At 41.0% G+C, this 26,388-nt stretch overlaps 1 protein-coding gene across 1 annotated transcript; it reads right to left on the reverse strand.

Annotated features, from left to right (window-relative positions):
• Positions 1 to 375: 375 nt before the first annotated feature.
• LGSN (lengsin, lens protein with glutamine synthetase domain) lies at positions 376 to 24,215 on the reverse strand (the record flags this gene model as incomplete). Its single annotated transcript, XM_082248923.1, has 4 exons — positions 376 to 1,575; positions 4,155 to 4,345; positions 5,452 to 6,280; positions 24,144 to 24,215. 4 exons carry the CDS (start codon positions 24,213 to 24,215, stop codon positions 376 to 378), a joined length of 2,292 nt encoding a protein of 763 aa, XP_082105049.1.
• Positions 24,216 to 26,388: the final 2,173 nt, after the last annotated feature.

Genomic DNA, 26,388 nt, shown 5'->3' on the forward strand with positions numbered 1-26,388 from the left:
TTCTCTGTGTCCCCTAACCGCTGATCGGCTCTCCTCTTCCTCACACGCAGTCTCTGTGTGAGGAAGGAGAGCTGGCAATGAGAGATGATCTCATATGTTTACATTTGAGATATCTCTCATTGGACATTCCGATCACGTGGCAAATGGCCGCTGTGATTGGCCATTCACCACGATCTGTGATTGGCTGTGTCCAAGGGACACGGCCGACACAGATTTTCCCCGATGTGCGCTCGCGGGAGCGCGCGGGGAGCCTGTTACTGGGAGCCCGTTTAAAGACGGCTTTCCGGAAATTAGAGCCCGCGTTGTAGACGTCTTTCGGCTATAGCGCAGACGGGAGGTGTATAACATATATGGTTAAGATATGGCCTGATTCATTTATATAAAATATTCCAAAAATTTATTTCTCTCTGTGTCTCCCTCTTCGGTCTCTAATTCATACCGTTTCATTGCCATAAAATAGCGAATGAATGGTTCACCCAAGGATGCTCTCATATATGTGTCTTCTTCCAAGGCAGTCAGGGCATCTTCTAGTTTCAAAGGAATTGAGGGTGCTTTCTGTGCAGCAAGTTTAGTATGGTTGTTTGCGCCTTCTAGTAAGTTAAGACCCCTCCTGATTCCATCCAGGCCTGCAGCAACTGTGGCAGCTAAAACTAAGTAAGGGTTGGCTGTGGCTGAACACAACATATTTTCGATATAAGTTCCATTGCAGCCATGAGATTTAATATTATAGGTGAAGGTATTGTTGTTAGACCCCCAAGTGGTACAGATGCTACCGTGCGGGTCTTTGTCATCTTTCAAGAAATGTTTGCGGCTTGCTGTTCCTGGAGCAACTAGGCAGCTGAGTGCAGCTGAATGCTGTAGAAGACCTGATAACCATTTTTTGCCAATGTCTGTCAGACCTTCTTCATGAGATCCAGTATGAAATACATTTTTGGCTGCACTAACATCCCACAAGCTGTGTGATAAAACTCCGGAATTATAAAAACCCACAGAGTCAGTATAAAAACTTGCTATGTAGTCTTGTTTCTTAGCTGCTTCTTTAATGCCAGTTTTAAAAGTGAAGGCATTGTCAGCAGCGGCCAACCCATATTCAGGCACAAAGGAAACCTCCATTTGCCCAGGGAAACAGGAAGGTGAAAAGCTTTCAATATTCCCACCAATGTAATACATCCCCTCTAAAAATTCTTGCATGAACATCTGGTGATCAGACAGCAATGTTGCAGCAGGAAATGAAATTGTCTTTGAATTTATAATTTCAGCAAGTCCAAATATACAAAATTCATATTTGAAAGCAGAATGTAGCAAAAATCCTCTTTCTTGTAGCTGACTAAGTAAACGTTTAGCTAGATATCGTGGTGAAGTAAGAAGAGGATTGCCTAAGAATGTAAATGAGTCACAGATCACTCTTGCAGTTTTTTCATTCCATGGTATAACTTGGAATGTTTGTAAATCTGGTTTCAACAAAATGTCACTATTAAATTGTGTCGAACTAATGTGGTCTATTTCATTGTCTTTGCGGTCCAAAGTTAGTTCAAGATAACTTCTTGGCATGCAGACTCCATTCAAAGCTTTGTCCTACAAAACATTGGAAATATATATTTTGTTATAATCTAATGTGAGAGTTGCTAATCAAAAATACATTCCCTATTTGTTTCACTAATCACAACATATTGGTTGACCAGCTATTGTGTAGATCAGCCATCAAAAGCCTGAACAATGCAGCAATACTGAGCTAGGCACTAAGAAAGAGTCAGAAAAAGGGCAAGGATCAGAAACAATCAGGCATAGGCAGTACTAAAATGTGATACAAAACAGTAGCAGCATTGATAGTATAGCCAAAGGACTCTGCTGTAGAAACCAGAAATGTCAGAACAAAAAGCAAAAACACAGTCAGAAACTAAAATGGTTGGATCAAGGGTTTTTACCTTCATGCATTCTATGCATGAAAGTAAAAAATCTTAGGTGTGCAGCAGCCCCCCTCAGCCCCTCTAATACCTGAGCCCCATCTTGACCCTGTGATGTGCACCAGAGCAGCGGCTCTCCCGGGTCTCTTCCTCCTCATTGGCAGACAGCAGCAGGAGACATTGGCTGCCGCTGGTTGCTATGGGGGCACTCAGCAGAAGGGAGGAGCCAGGAATGCCAGCGAGGGACCTTAGAAGAGGAGGATTGGGGCTGCTTTGTGCAAAACCAACCGCACAGATCAAGTATGACATTTTTGTTATTTAAAAAATAATCTGCCCTTAATAGCATTAAACCTAAAACTTTTTAACTTAAGCCCTAAAAATATTTTCTCTATGTGTGCTGATGTTTTCTCTAAAAAAAAATATTTTACTATTTAGTAAATACCTTTTTTCCTTCCAGTTTATCAGAGTTCCTTATTCATAGTCGCAATGCTATGCTGGCCTATCCATTCCTTCTGCATTTACACTCTGTCTGCACATGCTCCAGTTTCCCCCAGGGAGAAACCTAGAACTTCTTCCTTCCTTCTCAGCTATCCGCCCCATGTTACATTCCTGTACATCTTCTGGGGCGGCTAATGGATAGTGATTGTCAGCAGAGTACTATTTGCTCTCCTGAATGTGAACTTCGCAGGGTGCACATGCAGGCCTTTGACTCATGTTGCATACTAAAGTTATATACTATAAGTATATAAATTAAGTTACATAGTTAGTGAGGTTGAAAAAAGACATCCGTCCATCCAGTTCAACCTACGATGTGTGTGTGTGTTTACTAAATATATAGTATAGATATAATATAGTATGTAATATAGACACAACTTTGAAACGTGTAGGGAAAGGCGTGATGTCATCACGCACGATACACCAGACATCCTGTGGGGGTCCATTAGTGCTCTGCAAAATGTTGGATGGGTGAGTAGTTTATTGATCTCCCTTGGTACAATACCACAATATCTGCCATATTGCAATGCTCAAGGATGTGTAATGCTATATATGCACTTAGTTGTCTGTTTTTACCTTTTTTTTATAAATAAACAATATTACGCTATATGAGACCTTTTATTTTTTTGCAATGACCACGAGTTATTGGGGAGACAACAAGTTTTCCCATCTATGGGTTCAAACTTTAGGCCTTTTAGACCTTTCAATAATCTGGGGGTCACAAATGTTGGGAAGTAAGGGTTGTGATTGGTAGAGAATCATGTGGTGACCAATAGAGAGAACATTAAAAAGTTGATTAGATAGATAGATAGATAGATAGATAGATAGATAGATAGATAGATAGATAGATAGATAGATAGATAGATAGATAGATAGATAGATAGATAGATAGATAGATAGATAGATAGATAGATAGGCACAGTATCTGACAAAAGTGAGTACACCCCTCACATTTCTGTAAATACTTTATTATATCTTTTCATGCGACAACACTGAAGAAATAACACTTTGCTACAATGTAAAGCAGTGAGTGTACAGCTTGTATAACAGTGTAAATGTGCTGCTCCCTCAAAATAACTCAACACACAGCCATTAATGTCTAAAGCACTGGCAACAAAAGTGAGTACACCCCTAAGTGGAAATGTCAAAATTAGGCCCAATTAGCCATTTTTCCTTTGCCATGAGGTGCCATGTTGAACTTCCAGTGACCAGTATGAGAGAGTGAGAGCAATAACACCAAATTTAACAGACCTGCTCCCCATTCACATCTGAGACCTTGTAAAACTAACGAGTCACATGACACCAGGGAGGGAAAATGGGTATTTGGGCCAAATTTAGATATTTTCACTTAGGGGTGTACTCACTTTTGTTGCCAGCGGTTTAGACATTAATGGCTGTGTTGAGTTATTTTGAGGGGACAACAAATTTACACAGTTATACAAGCTGTACACTCACTACTTTACATTGTAGCAAAGTGTAATTTCTTCAGTGTTGTCACATGAAAAGATATAATAAAATATTTACAAAAATGCGAGGGGTGTACTCACTTTTGTGAGATACTGTACATACATACATACATACATCTATTATACACATACTGATCACAAGCTGGAAAGAAAGGGGTTTCACTAACACCTTAGCTCACCTATCATTGTGTGTTAAATCACCTGTGGTAGGTTAAATGTTAAAAGTGCATAAGGAGATAATTTTCTGAAGGTGAAGATCTAAAAACACCCAAATATCTATGAAATTTACCTGGAAAAAACGTGCAGGAATGGTTTTTGACCTTGACACACCATGGAGGTCAGTAGCTTCAAACCGGACAAATCGTATATCTTCTCTAGCAATCTGTTGCTTTATATGTTCCACGAGGGTAATTAAGCTAAAAGAATCCTCACTTCCATTGCCACTTGGATCAGCATCTTTACTACTGGCCGGTAGATTATCTAATACAAAAAAAACATACATTTAGCCAATCCAGATATAGGCTCCAGTCATTAGTTCTAAACTTTTCCTGCAGTGATTTTCACAATGTGAGCCTAGAAGCAGCAAAAAAAAACAGTAAAAGGCTTAATTTATGCTAGGGAGTCACACCTTTGCTAACCAGACCAGCAAAATGTCAGTCACTCAATGTTCACTCACTATCGAATGAGATTTGGTAGTGTTCCAAGCCAGCAGGGGGAACCATTTCTATTTAGTTAAATGAAAGCATCTGCTCTATGATTTTGCTGCTGGCCATGTGTCCCCAGGAGCAGTAACTGAGCTACGATTGACTTACATCTTTAAAGTGACCCTGTACTCCATATTTTTTTTAAATTAAAGATCTGCATCACAAGATGGCTGATATGACATTTGACAACATAATAGCCTATCCTGTTTTATTTTTTTTTAAAAATCAAAAGAAAGCCAGAGGGGGCACATAGGAAAATGTTTTGACTAATAGAGGTAAAAGTCATTATACTGTGGTTCTTTTACTTATGCCTCGTACACACGCAACGATTATCGGCCGACCAGAGTGGTGTTTTGTTGGTTGGAATGTGCCTAGACTGCACACGAATTTTCTCGGCCAACAAAAATCTACTTCAGAAGTGATATCATGTGCTGGTTTACTTTCCGTGTGTTTTTTCTTCTCTGAGCATGCCCAGTCTTGCTCATCAGATTTTTGTCTGCCGGAATCTGTACTGACTGATGGAAAATCGGCCGTTGTGTTGACGGCCAACAAAAATTTTATAGAATGCACACCAGATTTTTTTCGGCCGAAAAGTCGGAGTCGGTTGTCGGAAGCATCATACTAACAAGCCGAACATTGGCCGATCGGACGTTGGCCGAAAATTCACGGCCAATAATCGATGCGTGTGTACGAGGCATTAGGCAGTGCTTCCATTTGCATAACTCTAAAATGTAGTATGGGTTAATTTTGAACACTTTCTTTAACCCCATTTTTACATTTGATATCATACAGTCCAGACTCAAATCATCCTTCACCTAATGTTATTTTATGATCTCTATATTTTTATTACGCATATACAACAAATATTTTGTTATACATTACCCCTAAACTCAGTTGCTGGAGGTTCAAACTTGGATCCAGCGGCAATATTTAGTTGATCAGGTATTAATATCTGGTTTTCATTAAATGTCTGTATGGGTTGAATAATTTGCTCATCTTTCTCTGAGCCTGCAGGATCTGGCAGAATTGGATCAATTAGCATCTCCTGTGATTGCTTTGCCTCAAAAAGATTTGCAGCTCCTTGCTTCTGGATGTCTTTTTCCATATGTGGACGAAATGTTTCAAAAGTTAAGCCAGGCTTTTCTCTTATGTTTTCAACACGTCTTGGAAGATGAATGTGCGTTACAGTGGTGTTCATTTTTGGATTATGTTTGTTTCTTTGATGAATTAAAGGACTCTCCTTAAGAAAAAGTTTCAGCTCTTCTAATGTCTCTTTGGGTATTGCAGAACCACAAGGTAACACATCCTCATCAGATTTTGCTGTTGCATTTTTATCATCTGTTTTTTTATCATTTATCTTTTCTTGAGGCTTATTCCCAAAAGCTTGTGTAGATGCAACCGATTCCATTCCTTGTTTTTCTTGCTCTGTTTTACGTGTATTGTCTCCTCTGTGATTTGTTTGCGTAGAACCTTGTCTATCATCCTCGAGAAGTAATTTAGTAGACATATCAGATGCTTGAAAATAATTTTCTATATCATCATATACCTTTTCGAAGTAGGAATTATTCAAGGAACTCACAGAACGGGATGCATTTACCTTCTCCCACTCTAAAGTAGGAATGTATCTCCCAGTAACTTTGACTCCTCTTCTTCTTCTATATCTTGAGATCACACTTCCATCTACTTCATCATTTTCGGTGTTGCTTGTGTCCTAAAAGAACCAAGGTACATATTTTTCAAGCATACCAAGTCATTTAAAGTTTATATAAAGCCAAAATTTTTATAAGTTTAGGTTTTACTTCTGTCTCCTAATGAGGGCATTTCTTTTTACTTCCAATTCTGGAGACAAAGAAGTGAGAGTAAAATACGTCAAAGTAAGGCAAAGTCTCCTTCTACAGGTGTCACTAGAATACTGTACAGAGATGTGTCCCAATTGGGAGATTTTCTGTACTGTTCTGGGGAAAACTGTAAAAATCTGGATTTTGTTCCACTTTCTACCTCAGTGACAATGGTCAGCAGAACAATCAGAGAGGGTGAACCTTTCCAAAGGGAATAGAAACTACAATAAAAACATGATAGTTGTTTTAAAACTTCCACTCCATTCTAAATAAAACAAAATGGGTTTAGACTTTATGCAGACAACAGTTCTTTCACTAATGTTACAAAGAAATATAAATTGGCAGAATAGCAAAGCACATGTTGTTCATGTGATAAAAGCACACAAACATACTGTAAACAGCTCTGGTCATTTGGCCAGTTATATTCAATTAAGCATATCTAAACCCCAAAACAAAAATTAAATATATTACAACTTACCAGTCTGGGATGTTGCAGCAAAATTAGATTTCTTTTTCTAAGTTTTTTTGTCTTTATTTTTACTGGTGACACTGCCAGTAATACACTCTCTGTCTTAGGGTGACAACGCTCTCTCAATGTACTGCATTTATGGAGTAGTGTTGTTACCCAAAGCTGCTCTCCTGATCTGGACCACAAACCACTTTCCCTCTTTCCTCATCTTCATTACATAGGAAGAAGGTGTTCTGTAGTTCACAGAAGATAGCTGGAAAACTGACAACATTGTTTAAGATATCAGTTTAGTTCACAAAATGTTACAAGATCTTTAAGATTCTGTAAAGATAAAGTTATTTTTCTTTATTTTTATCAAATGTATGTAAAACGAAAAAGGTAAAACTAATGCAGACACTATATCAAAGGTCTGGTAAGCTGAAAAATACTAGGATTTTTAAATATCCATTAAATCCTTTTCTTGGAGTACATTAAGGGATACAGGATGGAGTATTCAGGTACACTGGTTTATGCTGTTGTCTTTAGAAGATTGGACACTGACAAAGAAAAACTGTAAAGACAACATAGTATAACCCCTCCTACTCCATTTATGCAGTTTTGTAGCAAAGCCATGGTAAAAGATCCACTCCAAGAAAAGGCATTTATTGTAAGGCAAAAATCCACATTTTTTAATGACACATTAGGGGCACAGGATGTCGTATTCAGGTTTATTCAATAGTACAAAAACAGTCTCACTAAGGGGTAAGCAACACAACAAATGAAAAGTTAACAGGCACACAAAAATCAACAGATTAATCCCCTTTCACACGGGCATTCGTTTTGCGGATGATATACGGACATAATGCATGTCAATGGGATTGCGGATGTCAGCGGATGACCATCCACTGACATCCGATTTGCGTCCTTTCAGTTCTGTTTCGTTTTTTGGAACGGAACAGAACCCTATTTTTTCTTCGGTTTAAAAAACGGAAAGGACGCAAAATCGGATGTCAGCGGTGTCATCCGCTGACATCTGCAATCACATAGACATGCATTATGTCCGAATATCATCCGCAAACAGATGGGATGATATGCGGACATACAGACCGGATGACACAAATGTCATCCATGTCCGTGAAAAAAAAAAAAAAAAGTTCCTGAGCGGATCGCAATACGGTCCGCTCCGTGTGAACGGAGCCTAACAGTAGGGGCCAACAGAACGATCTGAAGCACCAATCCAGCATCTGCTGAGGCCTGAAAATGCACCTGGTAAAACCTAAACTTTTGAACAAAAGATCAGATACAGCCTTACAAACTTGAGAAACAGATGCCTGATGCTGAGAAGCCAAAAAAGCCCTTACTGATCTGGTAGAGTGCACTCTTACTGGAAAATGTGGAACCTTGTCCTTAGGTCTACAGACTGAAATGATGAGTTGTCAAATTGACCTAGTGACAGTGGAATAAGAAAAATGCTGTCCACTAAAGGGGACCTTCAGGAATAGCAAAAAACAAGCTGAAGCTGGGAAATAGACTCGAACAGTACATACCACATGAGACAATGGAGGAAAATCTCCTTAAGGATTCATGCAGCAGGACAAAGAGTAAAGAGGACAATGTCCTGATTAAGGTGAAAGGAAAAAAAAAAAACTTTTGAAGAAAGAAGGCTTTGTCTTTGGGACAAGAAAGAGTTTTTTTTCAGGTTAAGGCCTCATGTACACTGCTACTTGTAAACGACCGTTTTGGAGCAGTTGGGCGTTTTTTTCTGAGAATTCTGGTTCCTCCTTGAGGGGTCGTGTAAGTCACTGCCATGGCACTCTCCGACCGAATCCTTGGAAGATAACCTTGCAGTCAAGAGGTCAAGCATTGAAAGAATAACTGAATCACTCTGAGCTTTAAAAAAATTGATTGGGAGACAAGCTTCCTCCAGCAACCACATCCCTTGCACAGAGATAATATAAAGGACAACTCCCCAATCTGACTTTGACTGATCTTGATTGAACTATATTGTCTTGTATATTTCTTTCTCTCTGTCTTATTTGACATGTTATGTTGTGTTTTTGTCTGATTTGGAAAATATCAATACAAAAATCCTGTTCAAAAAAGGACTCCTGCCCAGCCAAACAGGCTGGCATCTGTTTTGAGAGCCTTCTATACAGGAGGATTTCACAGACTACAGTGCTAGACTCATGATCCACCAGGCCAGGGCAGGCCTGGTCAGGCAAATGCAGCAGTCCAGAGACTGAACATTAAAAAAAAACAAAAAAAAAACATGAATCAGGCGCATCAGCTGCACAATCTAAAAAAGTCCATAATGTTCCATACATAATATGAAAAAAAAAGCATATAGGGCTGCTATCAAATGAACCATAAGCCAAAGGTTCCAACGAAGCTAGAGCTAAAAGGAGAGAAGAGGCGCCTCTAAGTGTAGACTTTTTAACATTTATTGAGATATAATAAAACACTCACATTGGTTCCAGATTACAAATGGTGGGTAAAAAAACATCCTGGGTGTTCCAAGATAGGAGTGTTCGTCATCCTGTGGACGCCGCCATCAGAATTAGTGTCCTCTCTTCGCCGTTAAGCCAGCAATAGCGGTGGATGGAGCAGGAGCAGGAACGAGGCTTAGAGAGCAAACAAGTGAAACCGAGGCTTGGAAAGTGGGAAGCTCTGGCGTTGTAACTGGATGACGTCACAAATAGGCATTCTTGATGTCCACAGTGGCCAGAAGCTCTCCCGGATATAGGAAAGCTATGACTTTCTTTGCAGATTTCATGCAACATTTCTGTACCTTGAGAAAGTTGCTGAGCAGTATGGGGCCTTTGGGTAAGGTGAACTGGTTTTGAATAAAACCCCTGAAGCTTTTCCCTTTCCAAGTTGGACAACACAAAGTGGACTGGAGGCAAATAGCTTGGAGACAACATTCTAAATCCAGAGGTCTGGAAAATGCTAGGACCAGATAGTGCAAGTTTTCATTGTGAGGAAGACATTTTTTTGCAGAGTTTGAGGACTTGACAGTCTAGGACTTCTGCCAGAACTAGGTTCAATGCTTTGCCATGGACCTGAAGGCCTGGAAGAAACAAAAATAACTTCTACACCTCTTAAGTACACAGCATTTCGGACTGAGGTTTAACCTGCTTTTTTTCTGCAGCAAAATTGTACTTTTCCTTCTGGTGACTTACCTAATAAAATTGTCTAGGGATTCCCCAAAGAGGCGTTCCCCCCATCAAAGAGCATATGAAAAAAGACGTTCCTTGCACTGATGCTCTGCAAACCAACATCTGAGCCAAAGGTTCTTCTTCATGTGTACCAAAATCCCATCCTGGATATTTGGCAAATAATATTCACTACCTCATCAACTCAGTAGAGCAGGGCCACGATAATGAGCTCCATTTGATGCAGAACAGCAGGATCTGTTTAGATAGATCCAGGATACTGAAACATATCCTTAGACCAAACACCCAGAGTCTGAAAGCTGGACATGGCAGCAATAGCAGGCTAAGGGCAGAACCTGTAAGGGAAAATAAGCCCATGGCAATGCTAAGGATCATCCAATCTGTAAAGCTGCCAAATGAGTTCATTCTGGCTCCACAGCAAATAAAGAAATTTGCTAGAGGAAAAAGAAAATGGATTAAAAGGGAAAAAAAAGGTTATGCTTTTCTGATAGCCAAGAAGAGGAGTGTCTCCTAGGACATTAGCAAAAACCTGAGGCATGATGGAAATAATGGGAGGGGTTCGTTTTTGATTGACAATGTCCATTCTCGTGAAGATAGCAGCAAAAGCAAATGTACCTAAATACATCATCCTTTGCCCTTTAATTTACAATTAACACATTACAATTTTAGTTCTTGAAAAAAAAAATGCATTGCTAGACCTACTAATTACACAGATCTGAACACAGATGAGGAATTACGGAACAAATTAGGAAACAGGGATCACAGGGTAATTATATTCAATGTAATTCATAGTAAAACGAGGCATGAGGGTAGTGCAAGAACTCTAAACTTCTCCAAGTTGTGCTTCATTCTACAAGTTATTAAATGGGATCAAATTCTAGAAACACTGAGCACTGATAAAAAATGTCAGTGCTTTAGGAACATTTTAAATGAGGGTATTAGCCAGTGCATTTTAATGGGCAACAAATATAAAAGATCTAAGGTTAAAGCGGATCTTCACTGCATCAATGCAAACTCCCACAACAATCCATGTCTCTGCACTTTTTTTTGCTGAGAAATCGCTTTGTAATCACCCCTAGCATTTCTGGCTGTGGCCATCTTGAGTAAGGGCACAGGATTCATGTAGCATTTACTTCCTGCCCTTAGCTCAAGTATGCATACAAGAGAGTGTGTTTAGCTGAGGAAACCCCTCCTCCTCCTCTCCCCCCCCCCCCCACAACCAAGAAGTAACTGAAGAAATGTAAAAAAAAGAAACAAGTAAATATTTTTTCTTCCAACAAAGATATATTGAGTGTAAAAGAATAACATACAGTGTCGATAGCCAAATATATACAACATATGTAACACACTTCTTATAACAATAAGAATATTGCTTAACAATCATGTAACTAGTCATGTCTTAAGGGGAAGATGTAGGAGAAGATAAGAGAAGAGTGAACGGGAGTAAGACAGCTGTAAGCGTATATTGGTGTGGTATTGAAGTGGAGTTTCATTATACATCTTAAGATTACTATATTAGAACAGGGGTGTCAACATACATTCTGGCCAGATGGCAAGCCCAATAGTAGTTCCGCAGATCGGGGAGACTAATGCCTCCCTTGTGTTTGGGCCGTGTCAGCTGATCAAAACCTATCCTAGGTCTTTTCCAATTCCAATAAACTGTATACAAATAGACTTGAATTTCTTGAAGAATGACGGGGGGATTGCAATAGGGATCGCCTGAAGGACATACAGGATTCGCGGAAGAGCATTCATTTTTATTAGCGCCGCTCGACCAAACCAGGAAAAGAAGGAGCGGTCCCATTTGTTTAGGTCTGCAGTAATGGAGCACAGGATGGGCATATGATTTTCCTTAAGAAAGTCAGACAGCTTCATGGGGAGAAGGATACCTAGGTATTTAAGGGGAGCGTTTTCCCACTTGAATGGGAAATTGTTTTGACAGTGCCGGACAGTTGCAGCAGGGAGGGAAACATTTAAAGCTGAGGATTTAGAAAAGTTTATTTTGAGGTATGAGATCCGTTGAAAGCTTTCGAAATCTTTAAGTAGGTTGGGGATAGAGATGTGAGGGTCCCAAAGGAAAAGGAGGATGTCATCCGCAAATGCGGCTAATTTATAAGTAAGATCTTTAACCTCGAGGCCCCTAGTGTCAGGATTGGATCTCAAGCATCTCAGAAGTGGCTCTAAAGTAAGGATAAAGAGTATCGGTGAGAGGGGACATCCCTGCCTTGTACCGTCGTGTATGGAGAAGGCGTTCGACAGGTGGCCATTTACTCGGACCCTTGCCGTTGGAGAGGCATACAGTGACATATTAAATGTTATCATTCGGTTTTTGAGTCCTAAGTGATGAAGCACTGCTTTCAAATAGTCCCACGCCAACCCGTCGAACGCCTTCTCCGCATTCAGTGACAGGAAAAAAACAGGGGTTACGGAATGTAGTGAGCCAGTGGTGTAAGGTAATCACTTTTATGGTGTTGTCCCTTGCCTCCCTCCCCGGTACAAAGCCCGTCTGGTCGTTTGAGACTATAGATGTGAGGAACGGTTGAATGCGATTTGCTAAGATCTTGGCAAAGAGTTTTACGTCTACGTTTAGTAGGGAAATGGGTCTGTAGTTCGCTACTGCTGTCGCATCTTTCCCTGCTTTGGGTATAACTGCTATGTGAGCATCCAGGACCCTGTGAGATTGGGTTGATGGGGAGGATAGGGAATTAAATGCTCTAAGGAAAAGAGCGTTGAGTTGGTCTAGAAATGTTCCAAAGTATACTGCAGTAAATCCGTCTGGGCCCAGGCCTTTACTAATTTTAAACTGTTAAATGGCTTGTTTTAATTCAATCTCTGAGATGGGGGTTTCCAAAAGTTCAGCTTCTTCTGTACATATTGGGTTGGGGCTATGTTTTTCAAGAAATTTTTCTATGGGTGTCGTTCTGTTGAAGGAACCAACATTAGTGTGGGTGTTATGTAAATTGCATAGTTTACAGTAATAATTTTCGAATTTGGTTGCTATGTCTGGTGTAATTATGTTATGTTTTTCCTGAGGGTCTTTGATGCAGTGAATGGTGGAATTGGATTTTTTAATTTTAACGATTCTGGCTAGCAGTTTGTCACATTTGTTACTTTGTTCATAGAACAGCTTTTGTGTTAGCATGGCTTTGCGCCTTTGTTTGTTATATATAAATTCACGCAGGACCATCCTAACCTGGAGTAGTTCTTGGTATGTGTGTCTTGCTTCAGATTGTTTATGTAGTGTTTCGAGGGAACTTATTTTAGTTATTAAGTCTGCTACCTCTGTTTGTTGTTGCTTGTTCCAAGTAGCTTTTATTGCTAATAGGATGCCTCTGATGGTACATTTGTGAGCTTCCCATTGGGAAATGGCTGAGGTATCTGGGGTAACATTATCATTGAAAAAGTTTTGGATACTAGAGAGTATGCGGGAAACGTCAGGATCTGAGGTAAGTAGAGTAGGGTCTAAACGCCATATTTTGGTGAAGGGGGTTTTCTCAGGAAGGATCAGTGTTAGGGTAATTGGGTGGTGGTCCTACAGGAGCATAATTTCGATAGATGTATCAGATATACAAGGGAGGTCTTTTTGGGAAAGAAACAAGTAATCTAATCTGGAATATCTGTTGTGTTGTGGGGAATAAAAATTTAAATCTTTATCATTTGGATTCAGAAATCTCCCGGAATAGTGGAGTGATAATTGTTGTAAGGACTTTTTAATCTTTGATAGTGCTTGGCAGGGTATAGATGATGTACCTGTGGAGGTATCTATGAGTGGGTTCAGGGCTACATTGAAATTACTGCCTAGAATAGTTATCCCCAATGGAACCAGCTAGCAGTTGTGTAGTTTCCTTGAGGGAATTGACTTGGCTAGAGTTTGGGCTGTAAATGTTTGCTAGGGTTATCGGACGTCCCTGAATGGTTCCTTTCAGGAATATATAGCAACCCCCTTCATCAATGAGGGAGTCCAGAAGTTGCCACTGGAGACGTTTGTAAAGTTACATAGTTACATAGTTACATACATAGTAGGTGAGGTTGAATAAAGACAATAGTCCATCCAGTTCAACCTGTGTAGGTATGCGTGGCCGTAATCATCTCTCTTACCCCTGAATGTTCTGATCCTTGAGATGTATGTCTAAGAATCTTTTGAAAGCCACCATACTTCCCGCAGAAACCACCTCTTGTGGTAGAGAATTCCACAATCTTGTAGCCCTAACAGTAAAGAACCCCCCTCGTTGCCTGAGGTTAAAACGCTTCTCCTCTAATCGCATTGTATGCCCTCGAGTCCTCATGCAATCCTTTCGGCTGAATAGCTTTTTTTCCATGCTGAGATCACCATTAAGATATTTATAAATTGCTATCATGTCCCCTCTCAGGCGTCTCTTCTCCAGGGAGAATAAATCAAGCGATTGCAGACGCTCTTCATAATTAAGGTCCTCTAATCCCCTAATTAGTTTATTTGCCCTTCTCTGGACTCTCTCCAAATCCAACACATCCCTCCTGAGGACTGGCGACCAGAACTGGACAGAATACTCCAGATGTGGTTGGACCAGAGTTTTATAAAGTGGAAGGATTATCGTTTTATCTCTGGAATACATCCCTTTCTTTATGCATGCTAATATTCTGCCGGCTTTGGCAGCTGCCGCTTGACATTGCATGCTATTGCCTAGTCTATCCTCTACCAAGACTCCCAGATCTTTCTCCATCTTTGATTCCCCCAAAGGTTCCCCCCCTAAAGTGTATTGTGCTTTTATGTTTTTAGTCCCCAAGTGCAAAACCTTACACTTCTCCACATTAAACCTCATTTGCCATGTCGTTGCCCACTCTGTTATTTTGTCCAGGTCATTCTGTAGGATATCTGCTTCATGCTGTGCAGTTATTGCCCAATTTTGTGTCATCTGAAAAAACTGATATAGAACTACTGATCCCGTCCTCAATGCTGTTTATGAATAAATTGAACAAGGTTGGTCCCAGGACTGAGCCTTGGAGGACCCCACTTACCACCTCAGACCAGTCTGAGTATGCGCTATTTATTACCACCCTTTGGACACGCCCTTTAACCAGTTCCGTATCCAAGAGCAAACCTTGCGGTCGATGCCTGCAGACCTTATTTTATAAATTAAACGCTTGTGGGGAACTGTATCAAATGCCTTAGCGAAATCCAGGTACACCACATCCACTGGTCTCCCCCAATCTAGCTCACAGCTCACCTCCTCGTAGAATGTTAAGAGATTGGTTTGACAAGAACGCCCATTTGTAGACCCGTGCTGATTACTGCTGATGATGTTGTTGTCTTTAGCAAACTCTACAATATAGTCCCTTATCATCCCCTCCAGAAGTTTACATACTATCGATGTCAGACTGACAGGCCTATAATTTCCCGGGACATGCCTCTGCCATTTTTTTGAATATCGGTATCATGTTAGCTTTCCTCCAATCCCCTGGTACATTTACTGGCATAATACTGTCAGCAAAGATCAGGAACAGTGGTCTAGATATAATCTTACTAAGTTCTTTGAGTACTCTCGGATGTACGCCATCCAGGCCTGGTGATTAATTTGTGTTAATTTTATCCAGCCTTTCCCTGATTTTACCCTCTGTTAGCCATAGCGGCAAGTCCTGTGTATTACTACTAACCATATAGACGTGGTCAGTGTACCCCTCCTTTTCCTGTGTAAAGACTGACGAGAAAAAAAGCGTTCAGCACGGTTGCTTTTTCAGTGTCCTCTGTAACCATCCTCCCATCATCGTTAATTATGTGTGCAATATGCTCTGCCCTAGTTTTTTTGCTGTTGATATATTTAAAATATTACTTTGGGTTCTTTTTACTATCCTTCGCTATTTGTCTCTCAAAGTTGATTTTAGCCATTTTGATTTCGTATTTACTTTTCTTATTTACCTCCTTGTATTGCTCGAAAGCCGATACTGTGCCCTCTGATTTATATTTCTTGAAGGCCATTTTTTTCCCCTAATACGTTTTTTAACATTACGGTTTAGCCAGCCAGGTTTGGCTTTGTCTCTTATAAATTTATTTATCCATAGGAATGCACTGCGAGATGCATTTGTTTATTATGTTCCTAAAGCATTTCCATTTTTCCTCCGTGGTCAGTGTTCCCAGGGTTTGGTCCCAGTTTACCCTTTTCCTCTTGAGCACAATTTGGGAAAGTTTGCCCTTCTGAAGTTTAGGGTTCTTATGTTCCCCACTTGCCTTGTTATATTGTTATTTACGCTAAATGTGATCATCCTGTGATCGCTAGAGCCCAGGTTGTCCTGGACTCCTACCTCCGAGATTAGGTCTGGGTAATTAGTGATCAATAGATCCAGGGCTGCATTTTCTCTAGTAGGAGAATCCACCAACTGAGACATGTAGTTGTCCTGTAAGGTTTCCATGAATAGACGGGCCTTCTGTGAGTGTGTAGTCCCCTCTTCCCAGTTAATGTCGGGATAATTGAAGCTCACCAATATGATGACTGATCCCAGTTTTGCCACTTTACCCAACGGTGATATAAATTCCAGCTCTACCTCCTCCCTTTGGTTGGGTGGCCTATAGCAAACCCCCACAATTTGGATTAAGACCCTCTTGGTTTTTGCTAGAGGGTAATGGCATGATAATAGGTAGGAAAATGTGTATTGTGAAGTTTAGGAATAGTGTTTAAACGAAAGTGCGTTTCCTGGAGAAACAAGATGTCAGCTTTCAGTTTATGTGCTAAAGATAATACTTGGCTTTGTTTTTCTGGTATGTTTAGTCTATTTGCATTCAGAAAGACAATCTTAAGGGTGTTAATGTAAAAGGTGTGAGTTGGAGAAGCCATGGTATCTTGTAGGGATAGAGGGGGTGTCGGTATTTATATTTGGAGCTTGGCGTAATGTGATGGTATGGTAGGTGGTCTCAGTTAAACTATAGTAGGCACTTGTACAGAGAGAGCTGTCAAAAAAAAGGGGGGAGATAAAGTAAAGGAAAAATGTGGGGGGATAGGAGGCGGGGGAGAGTGGTAGGGAAATGAGAAGGGTGTTACAGATGGAAAAAAGAACTGTTAAGGAGTAAAGGTATATTCCGGTGGTCAGGTTTTAGTACTTAACCTGATCCTGAGTATAGCTTTATATCCGGAAAGTGTTAACAGATGCCAGGAGGGCCTCAATCCCGCTGAGTCAATTGATTTAGTGTTCGAAGAGGGATGTACAGTGTATATGCTGGGGTGTAATAGTTGCTTGGCGCGTTCATGTACAGATTGTAGGGAAAATACCATAATGTGTAAGGGTAGAAAAAGGCAATGCCTTTCCTCTATCTAAGCACTGTAATATCAACACAGAACTTAGAAAGATATACTATCCCATATTCGGTTCATGTCAACATTTTCAATAAGATCATATAGAAAAAAGTAATATAAAAAGAAAAGCAATCAATAGACAATATTCAGTAAACTGGGCAAACAGTAGTTAGGCATTATCAAAGCTAAACGTGTTAGGTCAGGAATGGGACCTTATAGGACTGGTGTCATATCGGGTAGGGGGCTCAGAGGAAGGGGTAAATAGCCCTGGAGAGGAGAATAGGATTTCTGGCTTAGGCTTACTTTCAGTTCCCTCTTCTATGGGGTGAAGGCGGGAGGTAGAAGCTGGAACCTAAAAGTATGTGTAGGCAAGGAAGATAGTATCGTCAGAGCTCAGGAAACCCGCTCAGCCCTGCAGTAGTGGTGATGCGGTATATAAAAGCTTGCTATAGGGGGTATCCATCCTAGGGTGTAGCTACTGGAGGGGAATTTTATCTTTTTCCTCCGAACCCCCTAGTGACCCCTAAATCTTATAAAAAAAATCAGTTGTTACTGATAGCACCGCCGTCCATAGGTTAGGCCGATAAGAGAGATTAGCAATGCTAAAGGGGGCAAGATACCTGCACATAGAGCGTAACTAGTCTCCTCATACCCCCCTGATTGTATATTCTATGTGTCGTTCTCCCCATTCAGTCTGCACAAAAAGAAGAGGGAAAAAAAAGAAAAATACCAGAGTTGTGGATGGAGAGGGTTAGAACAAGGGTGTGTCATGACATGACAGGGAGGGTTCTATCATGTATGCAGTGGCTTGTAAAACTACTGATGAATGAGAAGTCCTGCACAAGTGGTTTTCAAGTGAAAACGTTGTTCAGAGAAACAAAAGATTAGAGTTCAACAGTGAAATAAACAGTAAAAATGTAGTTTCTCAAACTGAGTCTAGGTGACAAGTGGAAGAAAGTCTGAACTGGGATAGTGCAGTCGGGAGCAAGGAGCGGTCAGACTGATTATAATATCAGGCGACAGCCTCGGCTGAATTATTTTACCTGGACCGCTCGTGTCTCGGTCTCCGATGGACTGGAGAGGCGGTGGGACTGTTGAGGGGCAGAGGCGGGAAGAGCTCTTGGATATGGGGACCTGCGTCTTCTTACATGGAAGACGTTGCGTTCTGGAATCGTGTCCATAGATGTTGCTCTCCTGAGTGGTTGTGCTCGGTACAGGTCAGACCAGTTAAGTAGACTGACCGGAGGCAGGTTGAGAATGTCGCAAAAGGATCTCATGTCGCCCGGTGTTCTTAGAAGCACCGTGCAACCCTGGGTAGAAGCCAAAAGGCAGAAGGGGAGCTTCCACCGGTAGGAGATGCTTTTAGTGCGCAGAAGGTCCAGCAGGGGACGCAGGTCCCGTCTATTCTGCAGGGTTATGGGTGAAAGATTCTGAAATATCTTGATCTCTGTGCCTTGGAAGCGCAATTCCCTACGTTCCCTGGCTCCTTTCAGAATATCCTCCTTGGTCTTGAAATTGATCAAACAGCAAACAACGTCTCTGGAAGGATCCGTGTCTCTACCTTTAGGCTTGAGAGCTCTATCTAGCCTTTCATATTCGATGGCAGTGTCAGGTGGTCTGCCCAGCAGGTCGTTGAAGATTGCTGTGGTGGTCTGAGTTAGCTGATTGCTTTAGACGGTTTCGGGGATGCCTCTTACACGTAGATTATGTCTGCGACTTTGATTATCGAGGTCTTCCAAGTGTCTCTGCATGTCCCTGAGTTGGGAAGAGTGAGCAGCGGTTGTTCTCTGTGTCTGATGCAATTCGATCTTGTGGCACGCCGAGGCCTCTTCCAAGTCGTCCATCCTCATGCCCATCGCCTGGATGTCCTGTCTTAGATCCGCTATAGCTGCAGCCAATGTTTCTTTGATATCAGGTGCGACGGATTCCAGGACACCTAGGTTCAATGGCTGATCGTTTGGCGAGTCTGTGACTATCTCCTGCGCTCCCCTGGAGACAGGCGGGCTAAGGCTGGCTGTAATGGCTGCACGAGGTAAGGCCGGAGCCAAGGCCTATCGTGTCTGTGCCCTGAAAAGTCCTGGGATGTTTTGGTTTACCTGTGATCCCCTAGGCGAGCTGGACCTGGATTGGGAAGGGTTTCCCGAAGATTTCCCCATGTTAGCGGGAGCTTTTACCTCCTGTAGTCAGCTAGCTGGAGTCTTGTGGAAGAGAGCGAAGGGATCAGGCGGCCATCACCCTTCAGTGCCAAGCCACGCTCCTAAGTAAATATACTATACTTTCCTATCTATTTACTAATGCTGGCAGCATGAGGATTAAAAATAATCAATGTTGATTGGGAGAGTGAAGTTCCACTTTAAACCTGGGTGGCTAAACATTAACGTTTATAAAAGAGAAAAAAATGGTCTTTAAAAAGCATAAGGCCAATCGGTCATTGTCGGCATTCCACAACTACAAGCATTGCAACAAGTTGTGTAAGAGAGCAATCAGGGTAGCTAAAATAGACTACAAGAGGTACATAAGCAGAGGAGAGTAAAAATATTTTTAAATATATTAATAGTAAGAAAGCTAGGTCAGATGGGCCCCATAAAAGATGATTAGGGGAAGTTGGTTACAAATAATAGGAACAAAGGAAAAGGAGGGGGTATAGTAATCAAGAGTGGATCGTTAGTAATGCATCACAGAATGTACCCTTGTGGCTAACAGAAGTCACTGTACAAAAAACATTTGAAAAACTGAGTGCATAAAAATCACCAGGACCAGATGGCTTACACCCAAGAGTCCTCAACTTAGCCAGGTAATAGCCAGACCATTATTTTTAATTTTTATGGACAGCTTAAGAACAGGAATGGTACCAGATGATTGGCATAAAGCCAACATGGTACCAATATTCAGAAAAGGACAAAAATATATACCCAGAAACTAGTTCCCCAAGAAAGCTTAACTTACAAATTGAGGTCTGTTGGCTTAGACCGTAGTAGGGTATGTACCTGGATAGAAAATTGGTTGGGCACGACCAAAAAGGGGTGATAGATAGTTTGTACTCAGAATGGTCTGGCGTGGTAAGTGGGGTACATCAAGGATCTGTCCTGGGACTAATTAAGTTATATTTATTCATAAATGATATAGAGGTTTGATATAAATAGCTCAATCTCAGTGTTTGCTGACGATACAAAGCTAAGCAGAGCAATTACTGCAAAGAAAGATATAGAAACCTTACAAGAAGGCTTCAATAAAATAATGGGATATTCAACTGCATGACAAATGAGGTTTAAAGTTGAGAAATGTAAAGTAATACACTTGGGGGCTAAAAATATGAATGCAAGTTTCTCCCTAGTGGAAGAACCTTTGTGGGAATCCAAGATGGAAAAAGATCTGGGGGTCCTAGTAGATCACAGGTTTAACAATGGCATGCAATGCCAAGCTGCAGCAATCAAAGCAAGCAGAATATTAGCACGCATTAAGAAGGGTATTAACTCAAGGGAGAAAACTCTAATTTTATCACTTTACAAGACTCTGGTCCAGCCACATCTTGAATATGCTGTCCAGTTCTGGTCACAAAACCTCAGGAAGGATGTGCTGTGACTGGAGAGAGTTCAGAGAAGTGTGACAAAGCTAATAAGGGGACTGGAGGACCTCAGTTACGAGGAACTACTACAAGCAATAAACGTATTCTCCCTGGAGAAGAGACGCTTGAAAAGAGATTTGATAGTGATATAAAAAATAACTAAATGCTGATTCTAGCATAGTGATAAAACTATTCAGTTTAAGGGAGCTTAAGAAGATAAGCGGAAACTCCATGAAATTGGAGGTGTAGCGGTTCAACCTTAAACTATGTAGGGGGTTCTTTACTGTTGGAGTGGTAAGGATGTGGAATGTGCTCCCATAATCAGTGGTGTCAGTGGAAAGTGTCCGTAATTTCACAAAAAAATCTTAAATGGGCACCTTAACAAAAGCAATATACAGGGATATGGGAAATGGTATTGCCAGAAACACACACACATGCACACACCTACACAGGTTGCACGAGATGGACTGGTGTCCTTATTCAACCATACCAATACCAACTATGAAACTATGAGTTTAGATATCTTTGAGGGTTGTTTAACACATGTCTCTGGAAGTTCAATAAATGGGTATTCTATTTGCAGTGGAAAAAAATTGCAGTTTAAAATAATATGAAAAAGAGGGGAATCCCCTCAGGATATTTTAACCTCCCAATCATCTGTTCAGAATCAAGTAAAAACTGGTTCTTGATGCCTGTATAATAAAGCTATAATATCAAAAGACTCTAGCTGTTTAAAGGATACCAAAGTCCACAGCAGATTATATTAGAAAGCCTATAGCCTACTGATCTTCCAGCCATCTCAAAGATAAGCACTAATGCAGAGATCCTCAAACTACAGCCATCCAGCTGTTGCAGAACTACACGTCCCATGAGGCATTGTATAACTCTGACATTCACAGACATGACTAGGCATGAGGGGAATTGTAGTTCCTCAACAACTGGAGGGCCATAGTTTGAAGATCCCTGCACTAATGTAAAGCAGCCCATAGATCACTTGATTCCCCCATCAACACAGTCAGTGTTCATAGGGGTATGCCTCCCGCAGTGCTATTGTGTTCTGCCACAGGGATGGGGGGGGAGACTTCCCAGGCCAGGCATCATGATGACTGCTAGTGGCTATAGAATCTGGCAGTAATCGAATGTAAAAAATCCAACAGGCTGGTTGTCCCCAAGTCAATTGGTGGATTGACTTGGGTACAATCAGCCTGCCCCTACATGGATCAAATATCGGCTGGTCCCTGCTGAATCGATCCATGTATTGCTGGCCCAAGAGTAGACCACAGCACATGCATACTCCTAGGAAAGTTCTTCAAAATTCTATTGTTTATTTCAGTCTAGTCAATCACACATTAAAGCTGATATTTAATCTGATTGTATTTTGCCTTTCTTCGTTCCTTCTTTCCTCCCTCATCAACGTGCTAATGGCATTTAAAAAGAACATTTCCATTTTTGATTATGTACCTTATTTCAGACTCAGATACATTATGCCTACATCTTGGTACTTCTCTAAAAAATACATGCAGATTGTGGCTGGTGGGAGAGTCTGACAGGGTAATGTACATATTTCCTGAAAACTTTACAGTAACCTGCCTCAGTACTCTTCTTAAGAGCCCTAAGTCCTGATGCAAACAGTGGGAGGGTTCTTGGGAGGAGTTGTGCAAATAATAAAATAGCTTAAAGTGATATTAAAGTTTTGTTTTTTTTTTTGTTTAAAAATAACAAACATGTCTTACTTACCTGCTCGGTGCAGCAGTTTTGCACAGAGCAGCCCAGATCCTCCTCTTCTCGGGTCCTTCACCGGCACTCCTGCTGAGTGCTCCCACAGCAAGCAGCTTGCTATTGGGTAACCGAGCTGAGCCACTGCTATGTGTGTGCATTCAAAGAGCCGCAGCTTGGCCCCACCCACCACCATTTATCCTCATCAGCTTACTAACTTTGATTGACAGCAGTGGGAGCCAATGGCGCCCACTGTTGTGTCTCAGCCAATCAGGAAGGAGAGACCCAAGCAATCGAGGGTGTAAAAAACATGGAGCCTGTCTCCAGAGAGCTCTGCTTTTTAAAATACTGGTTGTTGTGCTGACCCACTTACTTCAATACTTTAAATCTGTGACCAAGGTCAAGTTTACAGTAAAGTGCTTCTGACTTTCACAAAATTTCCTGATCTGCATACTTGCTGGGTCAGTGATTTAAAAAGTAATAATTGCTCAATTCTGGATTTTTTTTTTTTTTGTTAAATAAGAATTCGGCCAAACCCTAATTACTAATAAAAACGCTTTAGTTGCAGTACCATGCATGTTATCACAATGCATGGTACTGTTTATGCACATTACTATGCCATTAATCTCTAATGGTTCACCAATGCACTAAAGCCCCTTTCATTCAGGCACCATCAAGTCCAAAGCAGAAAAGGAGTGATGTCTCTTTTGTGACAATTCCATCCCTTCAGTGCTAAGCTTTATTTAAAAACAGGGGCTTTCCTGACCCCCATTAGTTCTAATGCTGCTCCAGCCCTGACAACATTGAATTGAGCTTATGTTTGATTATTTAGGTGCTCCTTCCATTTTTTTTGTCTTATCTTTATGTTTACTTATATCTAAAAAGAGGTAGCTATTATTGGCACACTAAAACAATTGTATGTTTTTGCAGAACTTTTACACGGGGCATATCCGTTTTGACAGACTCCCCTTCCTCAGCGGGGATCGTTCTGTTGAACTCTGCTGAGCAGGCGGATGGCAAGTCCGTCTCCATTCACTTTGCAGAAACAGACCTGTCAGAGTCCTGCTCTCCTCTTTGGGGAGATTGCATGAATACGGACAGCCTGTCCATTTTCATCCGATCCCATCCAATCTGACCTGCTGGATGGATGGCAAATGTATCACAATATGTCTGTTTTCAACAGATCTTGTCGGATCGGATGCTAGGTGGGTGTCAGCAGACACATGTCCGCTGAAATCCGCCTCCCCGTAGAGGTCAATGGGTGGCCCGAACGGGTCTGCCTGAAAATGGAGAGGAGGACACAATCGGTCCGATCGTGTGAATGGGGCCTTAGGAACATGAAGCATAATCTATCATCAGTAAATGAAACAGTCCATCTCCTATCTTTAAAGTGGCATCTATTACACAGAGGTTATACAGATCTTCTTGCAGCTTTTAGAGAAAAATTCCAATCAAATGTATATATTACTATTTAGAAAGCTTTACTATGAAATGTAAAATATATAATAACGTTTTATGCCTTTGAATATAACTTGTATAAATTACAGTTTTAAAATGTAAACTGTGACTTACCTTTGCAGTGTTCGTTTCATTGTCCATTCCACTCTTATAACAGTTTAGGTCACCATTTGGAACAGGATTCATAAGCCCCAAAAAGAAAAATACAGTCTAAACTATATTTATAGCTAGATCTACAATACTGTGTATCTGGAAAGAGTAATCTAACATAGCTTCGCTTTTTCTAGTGTTTTATGTGGTGAATGTTAAATCAAAACAAAAGCAAAAAAAAAAACAACAAACAAACAAAAAACACAGCTATGTTTAACACTTGAGTACAGTGTACTAGAATGATGTTGAAATGGTCAGATGATACTGTACTATGTTTACAGTCACTATCTAGCAAAGAGAACAAAGGAAGCAAAGAGCTTACTTGCTAAATAACATATACAATAGACTTTGTAACAATACTAAACTCTGGAACCTGTAATTGTTGATTGCTAAATGTTACTTAAACTCAGATGTACAATCAAAGGCAAATATCTACAAACAATAAGCTAGACTAATGGAATTAGGAAATCTGTATCTCTGTATACTTAGCAGATAAAATAAATGTGTACAGCTCAGGAGGAGCCGCTGTACTAACAATTTGATGTTAGTACAACAATCTCCCCTTTTGTGCTATTGTGTTCTGACAGAGGGGCGGCCCCCGTTGCAGGAACACTCCTGTCAGTGTTCTTAGCCAATGGCTGATCGGGAGCCGGCCAGGAGACCTTTTAAACCACTGTCAGACCAGAGGATTTCCCCCCTTAACCACCTAAGCCCTGGAAGATTTTACCCCCTTCCTGACCAGGCCCTATTTTGCGATTCGACACTGCGTGACTTTAACGGACAATTGCGCGGTCGTGCGACGCTGCACCGAAACGAATTTGACGTCCTTTTTTTCCCACAAACAGAGCTTTCTTTTGGTGGTATTTGATCACCATTGTGCGATTTTTTGATCATGCGCTATAAACAAAGAAAGGGCGACAATTTTGCAAAAATAACAATATTTTTCACATTTTTTTTATATGAAATTCCCAAAAAAAGAATGTAAAAATCAAAATTTTTTAACATTTTAGGCCAATTTGTTGTCTGCTACATATGTTTGGTAAAAAAAAATTGCAATAAGCGTATCTTGATTGGTTTGCGCAAACGTTATTGCGTTTACTAACTAAGGGAAAGATCTTTTTCATTTTTATTGTTTTATTTTTTAATGAGTAATGGCGGCGATCTGAGATTTTTTTTTTGCGGGACTGAGAAATTGCGGTGGACAGATCGGACCCTTGACTGACATTTTTGACACTTTTGGGGGTACCAGTGACATTACTACAGTAATCAGTGCTATACATATGCACTGTTACTGTAAAAATGACACTGGCAGGGAAGGGGTTAACTTTATTGGAGAAGGAGGGGTTAAATGTGTCCCTAGGGGCATGCTTCTAACTGTTATGGGATGTGGCTGTTTGTGTAACTACAGAGATATACAATCCTACATAGCAGGACCGTATGATCTCTGCACTTACACAAGGGAGAATGACAGGCGGCTTTGTTTACATTAGCCGCCTGCCTTTCTCCCTCTGTACCGGACGATCGCGAGTGGCAGCCGGACATCGAGTCCACCGGTCACACGCGCGGGGATCACAGTGAACAAGCGGGGGCGGGAGCACGCCTCCGGCGGCGCGCTCTCCCCCTCTATTGGCTCGCAGGCGAGTGACGTACCCATACGTCACTTTGCCTGCACGGGGCTGACCGCCGCAGTATATGTACTTGCAGCGATCGGCAAGTGGTTAATGACCAGGCCTTATTTTGAGTTTCGGCACTGCGTGACTTTAACGGACAATTCCGCAGTCGTGCAACGCTGTACCTAAAAAAAATGTACTTCCTTTTTTCCCCAGAAATAGAGCTTTCTTTTGGTGATATTTGATCACCTGTGCGATTTTAATTTTTTGCGCTATAAACAAAAAATGAGCGACAATTTTGCAAAAAAAAAACAAAAAAAAAAAAACAATATTTTTCACAGTCTGATAAATAACATTCCCAAAAAAAAAAATGAAAAATTTTAGGCCAATTTGTTTTCTGCTACATATTTTTGGTAAAAAAAAATCACAATAAGTGTATTTTGATTGGTTTGCACAACTAACTACGGGAAATATTTATGTCATTTTTTTTTTTTTTACTAGTAATGGCGGCGATCTGCAATTTTTTGCAGGACTGCGACATTGCGGCAGACAGATCGGACCCCTGACTGACATTTTTGACACCTTTGGGGGTACCAGCC

Source organism: Pelophylax lessonae (genome assembly GCF_965119305.1).
Source record: "Pelophylax lessonae genome assembly, chromosome: 3".
NCBI classification, from domain to species: Eukaryota; Metazoa; Chordata; class Amphibia; order Anura; family Ranidae; genus Pelophylax; species Pelophylax lessonae.